Below are 22,601 nucleotides of genomic sequence, written 5' to 3' on the forward strand. Positions count from 1 at the left end.
GAGTACAATATAGCAATAAACTGACACATTCCCTGCCCACAACAAGCTGTGGAGGGACATGGGAGGCCAAGGGAAGTGGAGGCTGAGTGACACCTCGAGAACTGGATCTATGTAGTGGTGGTTAGTGTAAACTGGTGCAGAGAAACGCTGGGAGAGAGATAGTGAGAAGGCAGATATGCTTGTCTAGCTGTGATAATGCAAGAAGATAAATGCAATAAAGTAAAATAATATAAAAGAAAATCAGATAAAAAATGAAAATACAATTTAAAAAATAGGTTCTGTATCCACCTCATGAAATATGTATAGTAAATGATTTCCTACAAGGTTAGTGAGAACTGTGTGAGAGACTCTCCATATTTCAAAAATGTTGATGCTCACCTAAATAAAATAAAAATCAAAAGGCAGTATTTCCCTATCTCTTTTGGCCTCTAAAGAGAGGGCTACTGTATTCAGGACAGGAAAATGGGCCTGTTTACCTTCGTTTAAAAAATAGGTGACTAGTTATAAAGTTTCTAATAGCCAACCTCAATGAATATATATATTTTTCTTTAGATCTCAGTGGAAGTGGTTTCCTTGAAGGCAACAACAAAAATATCCTGCAAGGAGGAAAAAGAGAAGATGCTCCATGTCAGGTAATATGAATATTAAATATTTATTTGATTATCTTTGCTATTTCAGAGTTGAGTGTCAACCATGTGCTTAGATTAAAAAAAAATTAACTTTGCGTCTGGTGACCATTTGGTTATTCCTATCTGGAGTGAATTTCAAGAAACTGAGATAGAAGTGAAAAGGCAATGAAAGTTTGAATTTATCTGCCATTTTGATTGTTCAAACCATCCAGGTTCTACAGTGGTGATGTGGGCATTTTAAATTACTACTCTGGAATTTTCTTTGGCAAGAACTGTGCTGAGTACCTCGATCAAGAGGGCTAACTTCAGCTTGGGCTGTGGGGACTTGTCTTTTCAGAATGTATAGTAAAGCATAGATGTCCTTTCTGACTGTTGTCTTCATAAGACTATATTCATTATCCCTCTAGTTTGAGCAATGTGAACTTTATACTGGCTAATAATAATGACATAAAATTAATTAACAGGCCATCAGTTGCTACACGCCCAAGATCAAGAAAATGCAGAATCAGTCAGACATCATGCTGATTTTGAATCCTTCCCTGACAACCACAGATAGCTCTTTATCACTGTAGCATTTTCATTCAAAAATGTGTAACTTTTATAGCTGACATTACACTCAAGGGGGGAGTGATCAATAAACGGAGGCTCTACTCCATCACCTCAATCAATCAATCATATTTATTGAGCTCTTACTGCATGCAGAGCACTGTACTAAGCAGTTGGGAGAGTTCAGTACTACAGAGTTGATAGGTACATTCCCTGCCCACAACGAGCTTGCCGTCTAGATGGGGAGATGGGCATGAAAACCTCAGAGAAATTCCTTTGGGGTACATATTGCTTCACCAACCTAAGTTTGGCAATAGTTAGAGCAAAGGCAGTTGTAATGCCATTGAGTTGTAATGGTAACAAGACTCAAAGGGTTGGCTCTTACCTCCAGTTGTACTTAGGGGTAAAACAGACCCCTAATGAGCCTTGGTTTTCTAAGCAACAAGCCAGGCATTGTGTCCAAAAAGAAGTTGTTGATGTCAGAGCCAACTCTTTTATTCCCCGAGTCAAGTGTGATACCTACAGGGCTTAATTTGGACTGGGAAAGGAGCTAGTGCCCTCAATACTGGCAACTTTCCCGGTTGTTGCTGCTGAATTAATTATCTGCAGGATGGAAGGCTAAAGTGGGTGGGAGGGGTGGGTGTAGAAGGAACAGCAGCTTCTTTATTTCCAGCACCAAATGAAGGCAGCCCTCCATGAGTTCTACAGAAAACATGGTCATAATGGAGTGTTCATTAAAAGCTTCCTGGGTGTAATGCACTGTGCTAAATGCTTGGGAAGTACTAAACAAAAAAGGGGCACAGTTGCAGTTCATGATAAGTTTACTGGACTCATAGGTGCTGGGGCTGAACCTTGGTGAGCCTTGGTTTAATCCATCAATCAGTGAGCACCTACTATGCAAAGAGCACTGTTCTAGGTAGTTGAAAAATTACAGTAGAGTCAGAAGGCATGACCACTGTCCACAAAGGGTAACAGACATAAAAATGAATTATAAATTGGAGAAATGGTAGAATATAAGGATATGTACATAAGTGCTATGGGGCCGGTGGAAGTATTAAAGTGCTTAAGCCAAGTGCATAGTCAACATAAGGGGAAGGATGGATAGGAGAAACAAGGGCTTAATCAGGGAAGACCTCTTGGAGGAGATGTGATTTTAGGGTTTTGAAGGTGAGGAGAGTGGTGGGATATGAGGGAGGAGGGAATTCCAGACTTGAGAGAACTCATGGACAAGGGGTCTGCCATGGGATAGATGAGATCAAGGTACAGAGAATAGTTCTGCATTGGAGAAGCAGAAAGTGCAGATTGGGTTGTAGTGGAAGACTAGAGAAAATAAGGTAGGCAGAAGATAGCTGAGTGTTTTGAAGCCAGTGATATAGAGTTTGTGTTTGATGTGTAGTTGGGTGGACAGCTATTGGAAGTTTCTGAGAATTCATCCAAAAAAATGACCTGGGCAGCATAGTGAAGTAAGGACAGGAATCAGGAGAGACAGGAGGCAGGGAGGTCAGTGAGAAAGCTAATCCAGTAGTCAAGGTGGGAAATAAGCACTTGGATCAGCGGGATAGTTTGGATAGAGAGCAAAAGGTGGATTTTAGCAATACCCAGATACCGATTATCCTTAAACTTAACTCCTCTTCAATCATTGCCCTACTAATGCAATATCCCTTTCTATGCTACTCAAAGCATGCTGAACCCATCTCCAAAAGAAAAGTTTGGTCAGAGGACCGGTTCAGTGCCATCTCAGATCTCCCCAAGGTTTTTGTTTGGAATGTACGTGTCTTTTCCGTTGTTCTTTGGCATGCAGTTATCATCCTTGCCACTCAACCTTCCAAGCTAGCTAACATTTATGGCAAAGATAGTGGAGTCATAAAGTTTCTTTTTCTTCTTTGTCGCTTATGATCCTATAACAGTGTTCTGATTTCTGTTTAAATGGATCTGTGCTACCTTTCTCTTCCATTCCCTGCCACATATCACCTTTATTTTCTAGAGAAGATTGAGTAGCTTTCCACTTCATAAGTTTATTCACTATTTATATGAGTTTTGGCTCCCTCCAGGCAATATCCTTCAAGAGACTACCCACTTTGTGCAACCATTTCTGCTACTCTTGTATTTTTTCTTTCTACTTCAGCTTCATCATATCCAACTACTAGTGAATGGGCACAAGATGCAATACAGTCAGTATTTATTTCCTTGTCCTTGTGGTGTTTGTTGAATACCAATACCAGTTGCACCAGTGCTGCAATGAGGTCTCCCTCCATGACTCCTGCATCACTTTATACTCCTTCCCCACATCAGACAGCTCTTCCCACATTCAGATCCCTCCTAAAATCCCCCCTCCTCTAACAAGCTTCCCTCAGTTAATTTCCCAGCCATGTCATCCCTTCAGCCAACTCTAGATCTTATGAACTTATTTATAGCCTCCTCAGCACTCATGTAGATATGCCTGATAAATATATATATATTTGACCATTCTAGTTGTAAATATTTTATGCTTTGGCTCCCCCCTATAGTGTAATCTTCTTGTGAGCAGGGAATGTGTTACTTGGCTATTCTGTGTGTCCTAAAGGCCTAGCACAGTGCACTGCACCAAGTGGGCACTCTACTACAACTGCTGCTGCTGTATGGGTTGTTGAACATTTTGATTTCCATTTTGCAGTTGCGGCTCATCTGCTCCAGATGGTCTGTATGAGTCGAGTCAATTTTAATTTCAATGAACACATTGAAAATAGAGTTGAATTCCTCTGAGTTGAGCCCTTTCTCAAAGTTAACAGATGTGAAGAAACTGGTATTTTGACACTTTCTGGTCAGCTGGTACAGGGCATCCATGTGGTCAATGTTGGAATTTCCTGAATAGAAACTGGCTTATTCAGATGCATTCTGATGGGGTTTAGTATAACTGTGATGCACATTTTTTTTGGTATTTGTGACAGGATAACTATTGGGCAGTAGTTTAGAAGATCCTGTCTCCTTTCCTGACCAATGGCATTGCCCATTTCTTTTCCATGTAGTTGGAGTGCAGCTGTTCATGTTGTAGGTGTTGAACCGAGGGGCCACTTGCCTTGAAATAATTTCAACTCCAAATTACGTATACATTGTCATCTACTCATCACTTGTATTTACTGAGCACTTACTGTGAGCGGAGCTCTGTTCTAAGAGCTTGGGAGAATCAATATACAGCCAGGGTAAATACTTTCCCTGTCCGCAGCGTGCTTACAATCTAGAAAGGGAGACAGACATTAATATGAATTATGGATAGATTCATAAGTGCTTTGGGACTGTGAGCGTGGGGTGAATAAAGGATGCAAATCCAAGTGCAAGAGTGATGTAGAAGAAAGTGGAAGAAAAGGAAATGAGGGCCCATTCAGGGAAGGACTCTTGGATGACACGTGCCTTCGATAAGGCTTTGAAGGCGAGGAGAGTGATCTTCCATTTCACACAGTGAGGCGTATATTCTGTTTCTTCCCAAATTACTTCTGGAATTGATGCTGGGCTTGCTGTTGGCTAGAGATGACTTTCTGTGATTTTAGATGAGTAAAGGCATTGTCGATGTTTTATACATTTTTCATCCATATTGATTCCTTGGGTATCCTCGCTCCATTTTTGCTTTTCAATGCCATTGGGATCTTCTGTTTCAACCTTGCAGCTCTTTTAACTCCCTTTAAGTTCCACTTCATTTCAGGTACTTCCCACTGTCTTCTCTCAGAAATCTTTAGGCAGTTTTTAAACCATCTTTGCAGAATATCTTGTAGTATTCCTCATGGCTTTTTCCTTCAGCTTTCATGCTTCTCCTTCTTTCCACAGTGTCTCTCCTTGACCCTTGGTTTATTTCTTGGCACACTTTTCAGTCTTGCCTTATTTGCTGACAAGGAAATCTGTGTGAGGGATATATCTTAATTATATCTCTGCCCCTGGAGGTGGGTATTCAAAGGTTCAATAAGCGTAATTCCTCTGCAAATACTTCCTTGCCAAATTGTCACTTTGATGTTGACTTCGGACATTTTTATATTTGGTCTTCTTGAGCAGGGCACAGTGTTCACTTTGGTTGTGGCCTCTCAGCATCTAACTGTTATTGAGATATCAGAGAAGATTCCTTTTTTGTCCAACAGCATATCCTGGTCAATCCATTGGGGCTTTTTCTGGCCTCCATATGGGAGAAATGGATTTTAAAGATTGGAGTAGCAAAATACCTTAGTATTTCAAAAATCTAGACTCCTAAGGCTGGCCATGTGAATCATCTAACCTCTCCATTTTCTCCAGGCAGAAGGAAACACTCAAACTTTACCCCAGCATTTATTCCCACATATTGGATCTTGTTTGTTCTTCTCTGGCAACATCCAGTTGATGGCCTGAACCTCTTGAAGCATATTGGAAAGAGTATAAAATATGCAGTGGTATAGACTTTGGGCTAATATATTTTCCAAAATGTTTCATGCCTCATTTCTCCCGTAAATTTTTAGGTTGCATTTGGCTTTCAAAGCATCGTTCATATTCTTGATGAAAAAGAGGGATAGCATTTATTACTTTCCAAGCGGAGCTCCTGGGTTATATTAAATTAAGCTCTGTCATATTCTCCTACCAAAGACAGAACCCTCACCCCAGGGCAATATTTTCTCCAGGAAATTACTGTGGCTGGAGGAATTAATTGACAAATAGTGGAGTGAAAGGTCACGGTAGGTTCCTGAGGTTTCCTTACCTTTCTGCTTCACCCCATCTGTGAACTACTGTCCCTACATCACCAGGAAATCAATTTATCCATTGAACCTCCATATGAGGTCTCATCATTCAAGAGTTTTAAGTCCCTCCAGAATCCTATAGTTCTATATTCTCCTTGGTGTGCAGAGAGACAGAAGAAATAAGCTTCTTGAGGGCAGGGATGGTGCCTACTTTCTCCATTGTTCACTCTCTCCCTAGCACTTGAACAGTGTTCTGCACACATGAGTAACTGAGTAAATTCACTCAGTAAATACTGTCAGTCGATTGAGCAGAAGTGAAGAGTGGGAGCTATAGAATCCCATGGAAAGGACTTATATGAGGTCATCTGGTCCAACCCCCGGTCTCCAAGTAAGGGAATGAGAAAGTCATCTAGAACCATGGGATATGGTGTGTTTCCAAAGAGCTCCAGGAATGATAATTCAACAGACATCACTCGCAGCCTGTTCTAAAGTTTCTTAACAAATGCCATAACTATTATTAAGGGAGTTTAAGTGCTTACTGTGTGTCAAGCACTGTTCTAAGTGCTGGAGTAGATACAAAAAAAACAGGTTCAAGTAAGAGGGAGAATAGGTATTGAATCCCCATTTTGCAGATGAGGGAACTGAGGCACGGAGAAGTGAAGTGACTTAGCCAAGGTCACACAGCAGGCAAGTGACAGAGCTGGGATTAGAACCCCAGTCCTCTGACTATCACTTGCATGCTCTTTCCTCTAGACTGTGCTGCTTCTCATGATATGCTGCTTCTCCCTAGCAGTCAAGAGGTTCTTAAAGTTCATTTAATCATATTTACTGAGTGCTTACTGTGTGCAGAGCATTCATTCATTCATTCAATAGTATTTATTGAGCGCTTACTATGTGCAGAGCACTGTACTAAGCATTTGGAATGTACAAATCGGTAACAGAGACGGTTCCTGCCCTTTGACGGGTTTACAGTCTAATCTAATCTAATCTAATCAAAGCACTGAACTAAGTGCTTGAAGTGAACTTTTTTGCTGCAATTTCAGCTTGATTGTTTTGAAACTAATTTGAGGGGAGGTAAATACTCCTGAAACACTTTTTTTGCTGAGATATTTCTTGGCTGTTTCCAGGTAAAATAGCTTGTCATTTCACCACTTTGGGACTAGGCAAGCTGCTCAGCAGTGCTCCCCACTCCATCTCAGGCTACAGAAGGATGAGCACTCGTGTGTGTGTGTAAGTGTGATCACACATGCCTAGTAGAGCACAGGCCTAGGAATCAGAGAACCTGGATTTTAATTCCGGCTCTATTATGTGCCTGCTGGGTGACTTTGGGCAAGTCACTTAACTCCTCTGTGTTTAAGTTAACTCATCTGGAAAATTCAATTCCTCTTCTCCTTCCTACTTAAATTGTGAGCCTTGTATGAAAGGTAACTGTGTCTGATCTAATTACCTTGTATCTTCCCCAGCACTTAAAACAGTGCTTGAGACATAATAAACACTTAACAAATACCACAATTATTAGTATTATTCTAAGTCTTTGTTGAGGAGGTGACTTTAATAGTAAAGTCACTTACAGGGCAGGGAATGTGTCTACCAAACTCCATTGTATTCAAGTACTCAGTAAATACCAGTGATGAAGATAATGACCAAGAAAGCTGGGAATCACACTGGTAGTAGAGGGGAAGAAAAAACATCTCTCAATTCCAATGAGCAAACATTAAGAGAAATTGGGACAGGACCTAGGTCTCAGTGGTTTTCCTGAGGTGAACTGACAGGAAGAAATAAAACAAGACTTGGCTTTTAATGGCCACAAAAGATTTTTCCAGGACTCTTAATTGCACATTGCTGCTTGGTACTGTAGTTTTCTAGTGTCCTGGCAAAATAAGACATTAACCCTTGCTCTTTTCTTCTCATTTCCACTTTTGAATGACCAAGGTCAGAGGTTTGAACAGTGTATGCCCACTCAAACCTGAAGCCTGGTCGATCCCATTCTAAGTGAGCTGGTAAACTGATTCAAAATAGTTTTTCCATCCATTTCCAGATTGTCCTCCACTGCAGTTCATTCCATTTCATAAGCACACACCCTTTGTTTCTAGCTAAATCTATGATTCTTTCACATGACCCTTTCTCCCCTCCCTGTGATAGGTAGCATTTTCCCAGTGGGGCCAGACATAAAGTAAATTTTCCAAGTTTGGGCAGAATTTAGTTTTCCTTTCCATTAAGAGAGAACATTAAAGAGTTAGGAAAATTCAGAATGACCTGTTATGACATCAACACCCTGCACACTAGAATGCCACAGTGAATAGTCTGGAATTGATTTACTTTCTTTCCGGAAACAGGCATTTCAGCTTCCTTTGTTCAATTCAATGAAGAAGCGACAGCTTTTTCCTCTCCCTCCTGGATTGCAGCCAATATGGAGCTATTTAGAAACAGACTGGGCTTTCCAAAAATATATAAAAACTTTAGCTGCTGCTACTGAGCTCCAAAGGAGGACAGTGGAGAGATGGTGACTATCAAAGACGGGACAGTGGCTTACTTTGGTAAAACTGATAAGTTCACATCCTACAGACTTTTCCACAGATATCCTGTCATTCATCTTGTCAATCAATCAATGATATTTATTAAACACTTTCTGTGGTCAGAGACTGTTTTAAGCACTTGGGTGAGTAAAGTTCAGAGTTAACAGACAAGTTTCCTGCCGTTGACAAGGTTATAGTCTTATGCTACATAAATTCACAAACCAGATTAAATCCACGAAAATGGTAGCTGTGCACTGAGTTACCAGGACTAATCCTAGAAGTTTTTTCCACTCCTATTTACAGAGGGAGTCTTGGTAGGATCAGTAGCACCTCATAGACACATTCACCTGCAATCCCTTTGCTTTTAGATCCACTGCCTGTTGAAAATACTGCAAATATTAACAATAGCGGTAACTAGGTTTTTGTACAGTTTTTATTCCCAAAGTGCTCTAACATCCTATTTGTGCCCTCACACAACCCTGTGAGGTAAGTAGAAAGGCAAGTATTATTGTCCCCAATTTACAGATAAGTTCAGAAAGGTTCCACGACTGGCCACCAGTCATTCTGCAGGCCAGTGGCAGAGCTTGAACTCCAACCTGGATCCTCCAGTTTCCTTATTAGGTCTCTTTGATTACACCATGCTGCCTCATATTTGTTAAGGACTTACTATGTGCCAAGCACTTGGCTAGGTTTTGAGACAGGTACAAGATAGATTGGATCCAGTCCCTTTCTCACAGGGAGGTCCCAGAAGCAGTGAAGTAACAAGCTAGTAGGAACAGCCCATCCCAACTCTTCACTAAACTCTCAAACTCTTTGGAAATAACCATTGGCATGACAGAATATTGTCCCTTTTCAGGCAACTGAGCAACAGTGTGGCCTCTTGAATAAAGTCCAGGCCTGGGAGTCAGAAAGACGTGGGTTCTAATTCTGGCACTGCCACATGTCTGTTGTGTGACCGTGGGCAAGTCACTTCACTTCTCTGTGCCTAGAGAAGCAGCAAGGACTAGTGGCAAGAGTTTCACTTCACTTCTCTATGCCTCGGTTACCTCATCTGTAAAATGGGGATTAAGACTGTGAGCCCCATGTGGGACAACCTGATTATCTTGTATCTACCCCAGCACTTAGAACAGTGCATGGTACATAATAAGAGTTTAACAAATACCATTATTAAACAGCAGTGTGGCTTAGTGAAAAGAGTTTGGGCTTGGGAGTCAGAAGGTCATGGGTTTTAATGTCAGCTCTGCCACGTGTCTGCTGTGTGACCTTGGGAAAGTCACTTTGCTTCTCTGGACCTCAGTTACTTCACCTGCAAAATGGGGATTGAGACTGTGAGCCCCAGGTGGGACGAGGGACTGTGTCCAACCCAATTTGCTTGTATCCATCCCAGAGTTTAGTACAGTGCCTGGCACATAGTAAGCACTTAACAAATACCATAATTATTATTTGGCTTCTTTGTGCCTCAGTTCCCTCATTCATAAAATGAGGATTAAGAGTGTGAGCCCCATGTGGGACAGGGACTGTGTCCAACCTGATTAGCTTATATCTACTCAAGTGCTTAGTGTAACCATGGGTGGTCCCCATCCATTTTCATATCTTCTGTCTCTGTCATCATTCAGATTAGATTTGGGATCAGATCAGATAGACTCAATTAGCTAATATTTCCAGGAAGCATTTGACAACATGGAGTCACCTCGGAACTGGGCGGAGGCGCAGAGAGATTGTAGTTGTAATAGTTTGGTCATGGAGGAGTGCTGTTAGGCTGCTGAGGTTGTCTTCTGTCTTGAAAACGGTGATGCGATCTACTTAGGATACCAGATCTGATTCAGTTCGGAGACTCAAACTGAATCTTTTCTGCCCCCACACTCTCATTCGAAGCCCAGCTTTGGGTCCATCTCCTTTGAGAAGCTTTCCCAAATGAGGTGAATTAGCTTTGCTTGGGGTCTGCATATCAGACACCCCAAAAAGCTCAAAAGGACCAAACAGCTCCCTTCAGCCATCAGCAAAGGCTTGTGGGGCCCAATACAATAAACACAGGAGTCGATTTCCTCTTTTAGGAAATAGCCTGATTGTAGTAGTGAATTTGAGACTCCCTGAGCCTGATGTCCATAGATTTAAAAACAAAACCAAACGTTGTGCATATCCAAGGGACAGCTCATTCAGACCTGAGGGAAGATAAGAGGGATATTTTGGATGCTGTATTTCAAATGAGCAATTAAGCAGGAGTAGTGGGTGATAAAAAGAGGAGAAAGGCAGAGAAATGTGAAGCGCTCTAGTGTCGACTCATTATAGCTGAAACAGGGGAGAAGTCTAGCAGAACTCACTTTCCAAGTTGTGAGGGGTCCGTGAAAAGCAGTGACAGGGAAAGCACTGAAAAGAAGTAATGGAAAAAAGATTACAAAAATAAATAGCAGTAGAAATTGTGTTGAACCAAGCATGACCTTTAGAAATGGAGAAAAGGTTTTACATATCTAAGAACATCTCATCAGAGCACTGTCTGAAAGATTAAAATCATTTCAATATTTTTACATTATACTTAATGCAAGAGCAGCAGCTCCTCATGACAAAACATCACATTTCCTACTTGTATTACATGTTATTAGGCTGAGAAGTAAAATAAAGTACCATATTTGTGGCTCAGCTACTACAGGAAAGAACTAACTGCCTAATATAAAAATGATCAAATATAACACACTTTCTTCTATGACTTGAGTTTAAGGATTTGCTGCCTTTCTGTGGATCTAATAATAATCACTGTGGTAGTTGTTAAGCACTTATATGCCAGGCACTGTATGCAGCGCTGCGGTAGATACAAGATGGTCAGTTTGGATAGAATCTCTGCCACACATGATGCTCACAGCCTAAATAGGAGGGAAAACTGGTATTGAATCCCATATTACAGCTGCCAAAACTGAGGCATAGAGAAGTTGGGTGGCCTGCATAAGGTGACACAGCCGGCAAGGGGCAGAGTCAGGATTAGAACCAAGTTCCTCTGATCTGGGTCACAACTGTGTATGTAACTGATGGGACCTGAACCCTGTGATGGAATGAAACCATCTCCATTTTTGAGGCAGTTGCTCTTTCAGAATACTTGGCCATTTAAGTTTTGGTGAAAAAGAAGTGTGAGGTGGGAGCTTCCCAAGAGTGGGGCTTCTTGCTTGAGGTACATGGGTTAGTAGCATGGACACTCCTGGATCTCATTTCTGAGCCTCAGCTTCACTCCGGGGAGGCTCCCCTGAAACACAGTTTGGAAGCACTCATGGGAGCAGAGAACTGGGGAAACTCTTGGATCTAATTTTGACTTTGGGGTGGTGATGAGGGGGTACCACTGGAGCTTACCCCAAAGTGCCCAGGCTCCCCTGCAATCCTGGATTGCTGACGAAGCTTGGAGCTAAAAATAACCAGTCTTCCATCCAGAACTCATTGCTGCAAGATCCCAGAGCATGCAGTAAATTGTGTTCCCATTTATTATTTGGCCTTGTACGGGTAAAGGTTTCTTGAATTCATTTTGAATTGTGTCTACGCCAGGCCACAGAATCAGATGGTATCCGAGCAGAATCAATGGGTACATTAAAACGTCTGCAGAAATTGGTTCGAAACAAGAAGGCAAATGCTCAGAGCTTTGATGAAGTCAAATACACTTTGCAGCCTCTCAGTAAGTAAGAGTTTTGAAACCACAATTTGTCACTTTTAAGTCTTCCCCAAAAGATTAGCCCCCTCTGGGCTATAACCTTATTGTGGGCATGGAATGTGTCTACCAACTGTATTGGATTGTACTCTCCCAAGAACTTAGAACAGTACTCTGCACACTGTAAGCGCTCAATAAATAGCATTTTTTGATGGATTAGAAATGCTTCAAAGGCATGGATTCCATTTACTACTTCTTGAATGTTCCCCATATGCCTAATACAAGCCTCTGCACCCCCAGGCACCCAAACAAGTGGGTTGATTGGGTCGATGGAAAACCTAAACCCAGTATGTACAGACATACAGATGTGTGTCCATGCATATTTGTGCATACTTAAACTCACATAGGGACATGTACTAAGAGAAACATGGAGAGATCGGATAAAAAAGCATCTTCAAAATATTAACAGGTCCAGCAGAAGACACTTATCTCTCTGAAGAGGAAGAAGTGCCGACTTCCTGCATGAAACTCACCAAGTCTCAAGAAAAGAAAGTTGGGAAAGATAATGCAAGGAGGAAGGAAGAGCCTGAGAGTAGACTGGATTTCATTTCCATGACGCTGGGGAGATCCCACCCTTCTGGAGCAAGCCACTCGGAAGGCATCTTAACTCATTCCAAAACTGAGTTTCAGGGATGGAATGACTGGGAGTCTTTCCCAGGTTATTCGTCTTGGACAGATGATTTCTGGATCCCTCTGAGTGCAGAGTGGGAAAACTGTGCCTACTGTACTCGCCAACCCCAATTCGCCGGCTCTCCCACTGATATAGATCTTCCATATTCCTGGGTAAGTGCTTTTCCTGCCCTTTTGAAATTCAGGGTGCAATTTTCAGAAATGCAACATCCCATCATGGACACCTTTAGTGTCTTGATGTGTGGAGAAACCAAGAGCCAGCATCTAAAATTCACACTTGGAATCAGAGGGTGGCACAGGCATGAAGGCATTGTTCTCTGGGAAGTGGGTGTGTGTTCAAACTAGTGTTGTATGTGGGCACACAGTGAGCTCAATTCTCTACACTTCTCCACTTTAGCTTGGTTTGCAATCAACTGTATAGCAGAATGATTTCCCATGAGTCACCTGTCTACCTGGCCTGTTGCCTAAAGGTCTTTCCTGGGCTATTCCTATAGTGGTGGAGTGAATCCACTTCCAATTTGCCACTGGTGACAACTGTACTCTCTCAGGCCTTGAAGCTCAGGTTTAAGCCTAGGGTCCTATTGTGGAGCTTCTCTACGCATCCATGTGGGAGTGAGTCTGCTTCCTTTTATCCCTCTAGGTAATACCACATTGGTAAGACCAGACTGAGGTTTGGGTGGGTCTGAGGTACCTCAGCCCAGTGGAGCCTTCAGTCTAGCTTCTCTGCCTTCCCGCTCCTTGGGGTAGACACAAACTGGCTTTCTGAGGTGGCTGAGGGCAGTCACTTTCTGACGTTGGCCATGGTGAGCCCTTCTGAAGCCATGAAGGGAAATCCCCTCCCGCTGAGGCTGATGGACATCAGTCAGCTGCCCCTCCTGCCCAGTGGAAAATACAGCCAGGTGCACTGGCTAGTCTCAGATTTTCTCAGGCTGAACTCCTCGCTTTCTATTGGTCTAACAATGTAAATTACATGCTGGAAGCCATTAAGTGGAATATTATCATTATGATATTCTACTATCCCTAGGTTCCTAACAGATAGGGTGTCCATGCTGGCTTATTTTGTAGGCTTTTTCTCATGTGGATGTATTTCTGTTGTGGAGTCCAATTAAATAACTAACCTGGTTTGATTACAAGGGTGGCCAGAATATTTCTTGGACGTCCTGGACAATAACGTTAAGTGTTGTTGACAAGGAAACCTTGAGAGAGCGAAGGAGATTTGGAAATGTGTTAGAGTGAAATTGGTTTGGGAAACATTACAAGACTATTTGCCCTCTAGGATTTCAGACAGTCAGGGGAAAGAGGTTGAAAGATTATTTTCCCGTTCTCTTCGCATATTGTGTAATGAAGATAAGTGGAAAAAGATCAACCTTCATTTTGGAAGAACTTTTTTTGTTGTTTTAGTTTTGACCAGCAGAAATACAAGTCCATACCTGGATGTCCTTGTCCTTTCTCTGCTTTGCCTCTATCCCTACCTTTCTCCCTGTACCTTTTGGTTTTCCTTTGTTAAGCACTTGCTATGTGCCAAGCACTGTACTTGGTGCTGGGGTAGAACAAGCTAATCAGATTGGACACAGTCCATGCCCCACACAGTTATTTCACAGATGAGGTAACTGAGACCCTCAGTTGTCTAAGGTCATACAGCTGACTAGTGGTGAAGCCAAGATTAGAGCCTGGTTCCTTCTGACACCCAGGCCCATGCTCTATCCATTAGACCATAATAATGGTAATGATAGTATTCGTTACACGCATACTGTGTCAAACACTGTTCTAAGCTCTCAGATTGATACAACCTAGTCAGGTTGGACATGGTCTCTGTCCCACCTGAGACAATCTTAATCCCCATTTTAAAATTGAGGTAACAGAGGCACATAGAGGTTAAGTAACTTGCCCAAGGTCACAGAGCAGAAACGTGGTGGAGCCAGGATTAAAACCCAGGTCCTTCTGACTCCCAGGCCTATGCTCTATACAATAGGCCATGCTGCTTCTCCTCTCCTATTGAAGTCTCTATGTTTGTCCTGCTCCCTCCACAAATCAACTCACAGGCCACCCAGCCTGCTCTCCCCTTCTTCTTGGGAAGCAGCGTGGCTCAGTGGAAAGAGCCCAGGCTTGGAAGTCAGAGGTCATGGGTTCGAACCCCGCATCTGCCACTTGTCAGCTGTGTGACTGTGGGCAAGTCACTTCACTTCTCTGTGTCTCAGTTACCTCATCTGTAAAATGGGGATTAACTGTGAGCTTCAAGTGGGACAACCTGATTACCCTGTATCTACCCCAGCACTTAGAACAATGCTCTGCATATAGTAAGTGCTTAACAAATACCAACATTATTATTATTCTTCTTCAGCTGTCCTGTTGACTCTAGGATTTGTGACTTTAACTGTCCTGCCTTTCCAGATCCCTCCTCCTCTTCACCACTGCTCTCCATCCTTCTTTCCCTCCGATCTCCATTGCTCCTACTCCAATTCTTGCCCCTCCCGCCATCCAACCCTCCCAGCCAATTTCTGTCTGCGTACCATTTTCAAAATGAGAGGACTCAGAGGTAGTGGGCCAACAACTCCTGCTTCATGCAGGCAGTGTGATCATTTGGGTGGCATTAATGTTATAGGCAGCTCTGAGGGGAAAGACGTGGCTGTTGTCCATGAGGACACCTTAAGACAGAGTCTTGATGTGATTCCCAAATAGAAAGAAAACCCTTCCATAGAATTGGCTCCATAGTGGTCTTTGTTTGACAGAAGGCGCATTCTCACCATTCTGCTTCCCAAAAGCAAAGCATCAGAAACTGAAATGGCTAAAGGGAACCACCACACAGATCATTTGTCTTGAGGTATCCCTGCACCCATTGGAACCTTCGCTGCTGGTGGGGTAGAGTGAAGGAATTCAAAGTGATGATAATTCTAACAGATGGCTTTTCTTGTACGCTGTAAAGGAGGAAGGATGGAGAGGTCTGTGTATGTGTTTAGGGCTGAGGGGAATGTGATGGGGGGGGGGGGGCGGGGGCTGGGAGTCAACTCTCTACAGCTGATTTCACTTTAAGTGGTGATTCCTGCCACCTTTCTCACTCACAACCCTGCCCCTTCCTGCCCCCCTCCCCCTGTGCCCTGGTTCTTCTTTGGAACTCTTTATTAGGGCATGACATTTTTCTCAGTAGCAACATTTCCTTCCGTCCAGCCACTTCCTCTGTAGAAAAGAAGTTTGCAACTCAAAAGTCTAAGACCAAACTAGACGTTACATAAGGCTTATATTTCTTAGGACACTGTAAGCTGTTCCAGGTTTGGGTAAGGGGTAGAAACCCCACAGGTAAAATTTTTTCTGAGTGCTGTATGTATGCATTCCCATTACTCGTCCCCACAAGGTGACAGAAGTGAGGAGAAATGAGACAAAGAAAGAGAAAATATCCTAGTGTCCTGAAAAAGGGCCAGATTTGGCTAGGAGTAAGATCATGAGCATCTTTGGGGATTAAGCCATGGATGTGCATATAGAAGAAAATGTTTCTGGGAGTCTAATGATTCTGAAATGGCTCACATCCTGGTACGGAGTCCAAATAGCTCACAGACTTCTTGAAATAATTTTTTCTCAACTGATACTGGTCAGGTTTTAAAAGGCGTCAGGGTCCAGGACACACTGACCTTAGGCCCACTCCCAGGCTTGAATCCTAAGCCTGAGATACTTTGCATGTGGAATGACCAAGTATTTCTGATTACAGCAATATCTCCAAGTACCTTCCAAATGTCTTTACTTTCTTCTCTCACACTAAGTATCAGCATTACCAGTGTCAGTACTCAGTTTTATCTCATTATTTATGAGGTGCTTTTACTTTGAGATATCTGTGCATTTTGGGGATCTCAAGGCATCTGTATAACATCAGAGCCCAGCACATTAAGAAATGAGCTGCTAGGATTACAAATCTCTCCCTGCCCTATTTGTCTCCCTTCTAGGGAAATTGGAACACCACCCCTGCCTCCCCCTCTCTCCCACTTCCCCAATCCACTTTTACTTCAGGTTCAAAGCTGTCATTAGCTTCACTAATACTCAGGCATATGGGAGTATGGAAGACGGGCAGGAAGATATGATGCCACTTTCCTAACGTATTCCTCGGGGCCATGCCCATGTAGTCCATATCCACAAGTCACCAAATGAGATCATTGCCGATTAATAGCAGAAACCTCTTCCATTTGTCTCATCTGATTTCCCCTAAATCCAGGCAATGCCTTTCCCAGTCTGTGGCATGGAGCCATGCAAGGTTTTGTGGGTAATGGGAATACAGTGAATCAATTGTGCCTCGCTATGGTGGAATGGAGGGGAGGTTGGTGGGTGGGGGGGGCAATCTTCAACTACTGTATAGAATCCACAAATATATTTTCCTGTGAGGAGAGTAGCCTATTTATTGTCCCTCAGGGCAGAGTCATTCCATGTATCCAGAGAATGTGCAAAACATTTTGGCAGGATTTCAAAAGCACCTATCCAGTTCTCCACAAAGAACAGTTAGTTTGTCGCTTGCGGTAGTATTTTGACCACAAAATATTTTCAGAAAGCAACCAAATGATTGATGCCTCATAACACAAACGGTTATGAGGTACCAACCGAAAAACTGGCAAAAGTGTTTAAAGGCACTACAACTTGAAAAACCAATTTAACTTTAAAGGGCGGGTTATTTCTCGGTTTTAAACAGGACCAACCAACTGCATGAAATTCACATCAGTTGTTTGTGGTGGGGACCGTAATATTTTGGGAGCTCTAAGACCTCCTCCTACTATCTGATTCGAGGAGATTAAAGTGTTCCCACACACTGATAAATATATCACAAAGGACCATAACAGGAATAGAGTAGTTGGAGCAGTTAATGGCACAACTTCCAGTTAAAACAATATTCTTTGGGCTTCCTTGGCATGTTCCCATAGAATGTGTGGTATGCTTGATAAGCTCATTTTTCACTTGTGCAAAATCAATATCGTTCAAAGCTGGTCCGGGGGTGGTTGGGAGAAGAGCTGGTAGATTCGTTCATTCAATCATATTTATTGAGGGCTTACTGTGTGCAGAGCACTGTACTAAGCGCTTGGAATGTACAATTCGGCAACAGATAGAGACAATCCCTGCCCAACATTGGGCTCACATTCTAAAATGGGGAGACAGCAAAACAAAACAAGTAGTCAGGCATCAATATCATCAAAATAGATAAAGAAAATCATAAATATATACACACACATATATATGTATATGTGTGTGTATATATATGTGTGTGTATGGCACAGTGGAAAGAGCACGGGCTTTGGAGTCAGGGCTCATGAGTTCGAATCCCAGCTCTGCCACTTGTCAGCTGTGTGACTGTGGGCAAGTCACTTAACTTCTCTGTGCCTCAGTTCCCTCATCTGCAAAATGGGGATTAAGACTGTGAGCCCCACGTGGGACAACCTGATTCCCCTGTGTTTACCCCAGCGCTTAGAACAGTGCTCTGCACATAGTAAGCGCTTAACAAATACCAACATTATTATATACACACATACAGATTCAGTAGGGGGTTTTGGAGCTAGAAATTCTGGGTGTGTTGCTGGTTGTCTCTGTGATGAGTCAGGACTGGGAGTTAGGTGACCTGGGTTTGAATCCTAGTTGTGCTGCTGGTCTGTTCTGTGATCTCGTATAAGTCATTTAACATCTCTGGACCTCAATTTCTTCATCTGTAAAATGTGAACAAGGTAGCTGCTTTCTTTACCTCTTGGCAGGCCAGCCCCTAGTGGGATGGGGAGTGTGTCCAATCATAACATCTTGTATCTAGCCCAGCACTTGGCTCATAATAAACACTTATCATTGAGGAATGGTGACAAACTCTTATCTCAGGGCTCTGTGGATGTCTGTTGCTTCTCTACTGTGTAACCCTGTTCCAAAGAAAACGGTTTCAGCTACATTTGGAAACACTTTGTAAAGTATATCAATTCACTGTACTTTTAGTACCTGTCTTCCCGTCTAGACTGTAAGCTCCTTGTGGACAGGGATTGGGTCTACCAATTCTGTTTTATTTTAGTAATAATAATAATTATGTTGTTATTTAAGTGCTTACTATGAGCAGAACACTGTTCTAAGTGCTGGGGTAGATACAGGGTAATCAGGTTGTCCACGTGGGGCTCACAGTCTTCATCCCCATTTTACAGATGAGGTAACTGAGGCACAGAGAAGTTAAGTGACTTGCCCAGAGTTACACAGCTGACAAGTGGAGGAGTCAAAATTCGAACTCTTGACCTCTGACTCCCAAGTCCGGGCTTTTCCCACGAGCCACGCTGCTTTACTCTCCCAAGCACTTGGTACAGTGCTCTACACAAAGCAAGCTCTAAGTAAATACTGTAGATTGATTTCTACAGTTGGTACCCTACTCTCTTCTGATTTGATAGATGGGTTGTTCTCATCAAATTCTCACTGAAACCAGCATTTCCTATTTCCAGCCTCGGATTTTGGAATAGACAAATGACTTGCCCACTCCACCCCCTGCCTGTCCAAAGCAGGTTTGGGATCAAAAGAGACATGGGATAGAAAGACCAAGCTGCTGATGCTCTGCCGAAAGCTACTCAGTTTTTCTCTCAAGTCCTTTGCTGGGTGAGGGCACTGATTGTGACCAACTTTGCTATCCACCAGGCAGAAGCCTAACGAACAATGCATCAGTATTTCCAAATCTGCCATAGTAATTTGAAGGACTCTCATTTCCTTTAAGGGATGGATACCCTTCTGCCCAGGTGATTTCTTGGATCTCTGGGGGAATTTAAGTAGTCCAAAGTCACTCAACTAGGGTTTCTACTGAAAAATGAAATTGAAATCAGTCAATCAATGTAATCATTCCATTACTTGTATTTATTTGAGGACCAACTAAGTGTAATGCAGTGTGCCTATTGTTTAAAAAAGTGCAAAAATGAAGCAAAACACACATTTCCTGCCCTAAGGAGCTCAAGATCTAATGGGAAAGACACACATTCAATCTAATTACTTACGCAGAGTAATTAATAATGGCCGTGTTGCTGTCTAGGTTGGCTTCTTTCCTGGGGGGTTAGGGGGAGTATGTCCTGGTGGCAGACCAGATCAAAGAATTCCCGGTCAGGCTATTCTTTGATCAGTCTGAGAGTCTTGCCTGATAGGAGATTGGGGGGTCTTTGATCTTCCCAGGCTACCCCTGTTGGGAGAAATTGGTCCCTTCTTTATGTGGGGTCTCAGGGGTTGCAGAGGGATCAGAGAACCCACAGAACAACATAAGGGGAGTATTGGTGCATTCCCAGGGGTATTCTGTGCCTGAGTCTCTGAGCACCATTAGCCCAAAGGGACACAAATGACAATTGTGATGTCACCTACAGAGAGCTTTGGGAGTGCTGTCCTTCAGGGCATTGAAGGTCACAAACGAGTGAGGGCAAAGGGCTGGCCAAACAGTGTATGCATTCACCTTGGGCAGCGAGCAAAAGCTGAGCGTCAGTTGGATACTTTCTGTTTGGATTTGTTAAACCCCAGAGTTTCGTTTGGGGAATTTTGCTAAGTCTGAGCAGAGGAAAGCCCCATGCCAAAGATCATCACAAACCATCAACTTTCAAGTTCTTCAAATCCTGGCCTGAACCAAAATATCCCTTTTTTTTTTTTTTTAGATTGGACACAGGGGCTCTGATATCCTGGTGGAGCGGTCTCCTGAATCTCTTCCAGCCCCGTATCAATAATCTGCGACCTCACACCTGTTCTTTTCACCTTCAACACCCTTTATCCCTCCCAAAATTGGTCCAACAAGCCCACCCTTGTCTCCCTGCCTTTTTTTCTTCTTTCCCCTTTCTTCTCATCTCTCTCTACTACTCCTTAGTCTGCTGTATTTTTGCCCATCTCTCATTTATTTATGGTGTTTGTTGAGCACTTACTATATGTAAAAGCTCTACGCTAAGCATTGGGGTCGAAAAGAGATAATGAGACTGGATTCAATCCCAGTCCCGTTTTGCTTTTCAACTTGAGAGGGAGAGAGAAATTCTTTACTAGAGAGCAGCAGAGTGGCCTAGTGGAAGGAACATGGGCCTGAGAGTCAGAAGACCTGAGTTCTAATTACGGCTCTTACGATGTGCCATGGACTGTGCAAGCACTGGGGTTGATGCAAGATAATCAGGTAAGACACAGTCCCTGTCCCACTTGGATTTCACAGTCTAAGGAGGAGACAGAACAGGTATTTAATTCTCATTCTCAAAAGAGGAAACTGAAGCACAGAGAAGTTAAATGACTTGCCAAAGGTCACATACAAGCAAGATGGGGAATCCCAGATTAAAACCCAGGTCCTCTGGCGCCTAGGCTCTTTCCACTAGGCCATACTGCTTCCTAGTCCAGCTAAAGCCAAGGTTTAAACTAGATGTGGTGTTGAAATCCACCCTAGCTGCATATGTTAATGGTCTAACAGCTATAGGCTCAACCTCAGTCCCTTCACTCCATGATGATGATGATTGTGGAATTTGTTAAGTGCTTACTCTGACCAAGATCAGCACTTCTTCACCCACAGGGCTGGGGATGTGGAACTCAACAATTCCAAGAGAGCTTTGGAGAAATTAAAAGGGAAGCAGCGTGACCTAGTGAATTAGAGTACGGACCTGGGTATCAGAAGAACCTGGGTTCTAATCCCGGTTCCCACACCTATCTGCTGTGTGACCTTGGCCAAGTTATTTCACTTCTCTGGGCCTCTGTTACCTCATCTATAAAATGGAGATTCAGACTGTGAGCCCCATGTGGGACATGGACTGTGTCCAAGTCCAACCTGATTAGCTTGTATCGACCCCAGGGCTTAGCGAACACTTAAGAAATACCATTAAAAGAAAAATAATAATGGCATAGTGGTTCATAGACAGTTAATGGATTGTTAGGGATATAAAGAGGAAAAGTTAAGGATGCTTTATGCTCCAGTGCTGAAAAGCAATGATCACAGGGTTTTTGGAAGGATCCCTTGACCCCTCTCAGAAAGTAAACTGGGCTGAATTGACCCCGCATGTCCAACCAAATATTGGTACTTGTGAGTGGGGAGAATAGTATGCAGTAATAGTAGTAGTAATTATTATGCACTTACAGTGTGTTTGCAGTGCTTTCCCTGTACTGAGTGCTGATAAAGAATGCACAGATAGGAATTAGACATGGTCACTGTCCCTCAAGGGTGTACTGAATTCTTGCAGTGCTCAACCATCAGCCTTGACTACGAGCTTCCATTATGATAGTAATGATTGTGGTATTTAAGTGCTTACTATGTACCAAGCACTGTACTAAGCGCTGGGGTAGATAAAAGAGAATCAGGTTCCACATGGGGCTCACATTCTAAGTATGAGGAAGAAAGGCAATGAATCCCCATTTTGCAGATGAGGGAACTGAGACACAGAGAAGCTAAGTGACTTACCCAAGATCACACAGCAACACAAGTGGCAGAGCTGGGATTAGAACCCAGGTCTTCAGATTCCCAGGCCCAGGCTTTTTCCAAAAGGTCAAGCTATTTCTTTTCCCATGGCAGGCTCATGCCACCCTCACTATGTCATAGTAGTTAGGGTGGCAGTGACATTATTTGGCTTCAACAAGCTTTCATGCAATTTGAACTTGAAAAACAGCAACTGCTCTTCCCTTAAATTTCTGAAGTGGTTTTGGGAAAATCAATTTGTTGATGCAGAACAGTGAAACCAGCAGAATTGATGGTGAAAGGAAGTTTTTACGATAAGACTTTTCTGAAAGTAAAACTGTTATTTTCTAAAGTGTAGATCTCGGGTGACAGCAGCAAATTGCTGTTTGCATCAATTAGTAGAGTCAATGGTTATTTACCAGAGATTAATGTGGTTTTACAGAGCAAGAGAAGTGTTCCCCATAGCTGAAAATGGGATGGCTGGAATTAAATCAAATCCTGACAACATATGTTGACAGCAAGAGGACCCCTGACTTTTTGTAGTTTTGAAAATAGTTCGAA

At 42.8% G+C, this 22,601-nt stretch overlaps 1 protein-coding gene across 1 annotated transcript in view; it reads left to right on the forward strand.

The window, feature by feature from the left end:
* Positions 1–22,601, forward strand: part of SAMSN1 (SAM domain, SH3 domain and nuclear localization signals 1) — a 188,404-nt gene that overhangs the window by 109,910 nt on the left and 55,893 nt on the right. The window contains exons 6-8 of the mRNA XM_007669505.3: positions 553–632; positions 11,887–12,013; positions 12,456–12,829. Of these exons, the coding sequence (XP_007667695.1) occupies positions 553–632; positions 11,887–12,013; positions 12,456–12,829 (581 nt within the window). The remainder of the gene's footprint in view (positions 1–552; positions 633–11,886; positions 12,014–12,455; positions 12,830–22,601) is intronic.

Source organism: Ornithorhynchus anatinus, chromosome 17 (assembly GCF_004115215.2).
Source record: "Ornithorhynchus anatinus isolate Pmale09 chromosome 17, mOrnAna1.pri.v4, whole genome shotgun sequence".
Classification (NCBI taxonomy): Eukaryota; Metazoa; Chordata; class Mammalia; order Monotremata; family Ornithorhynchidae; genus Ornithorhynchus; species Ornithorhynchus anatinus.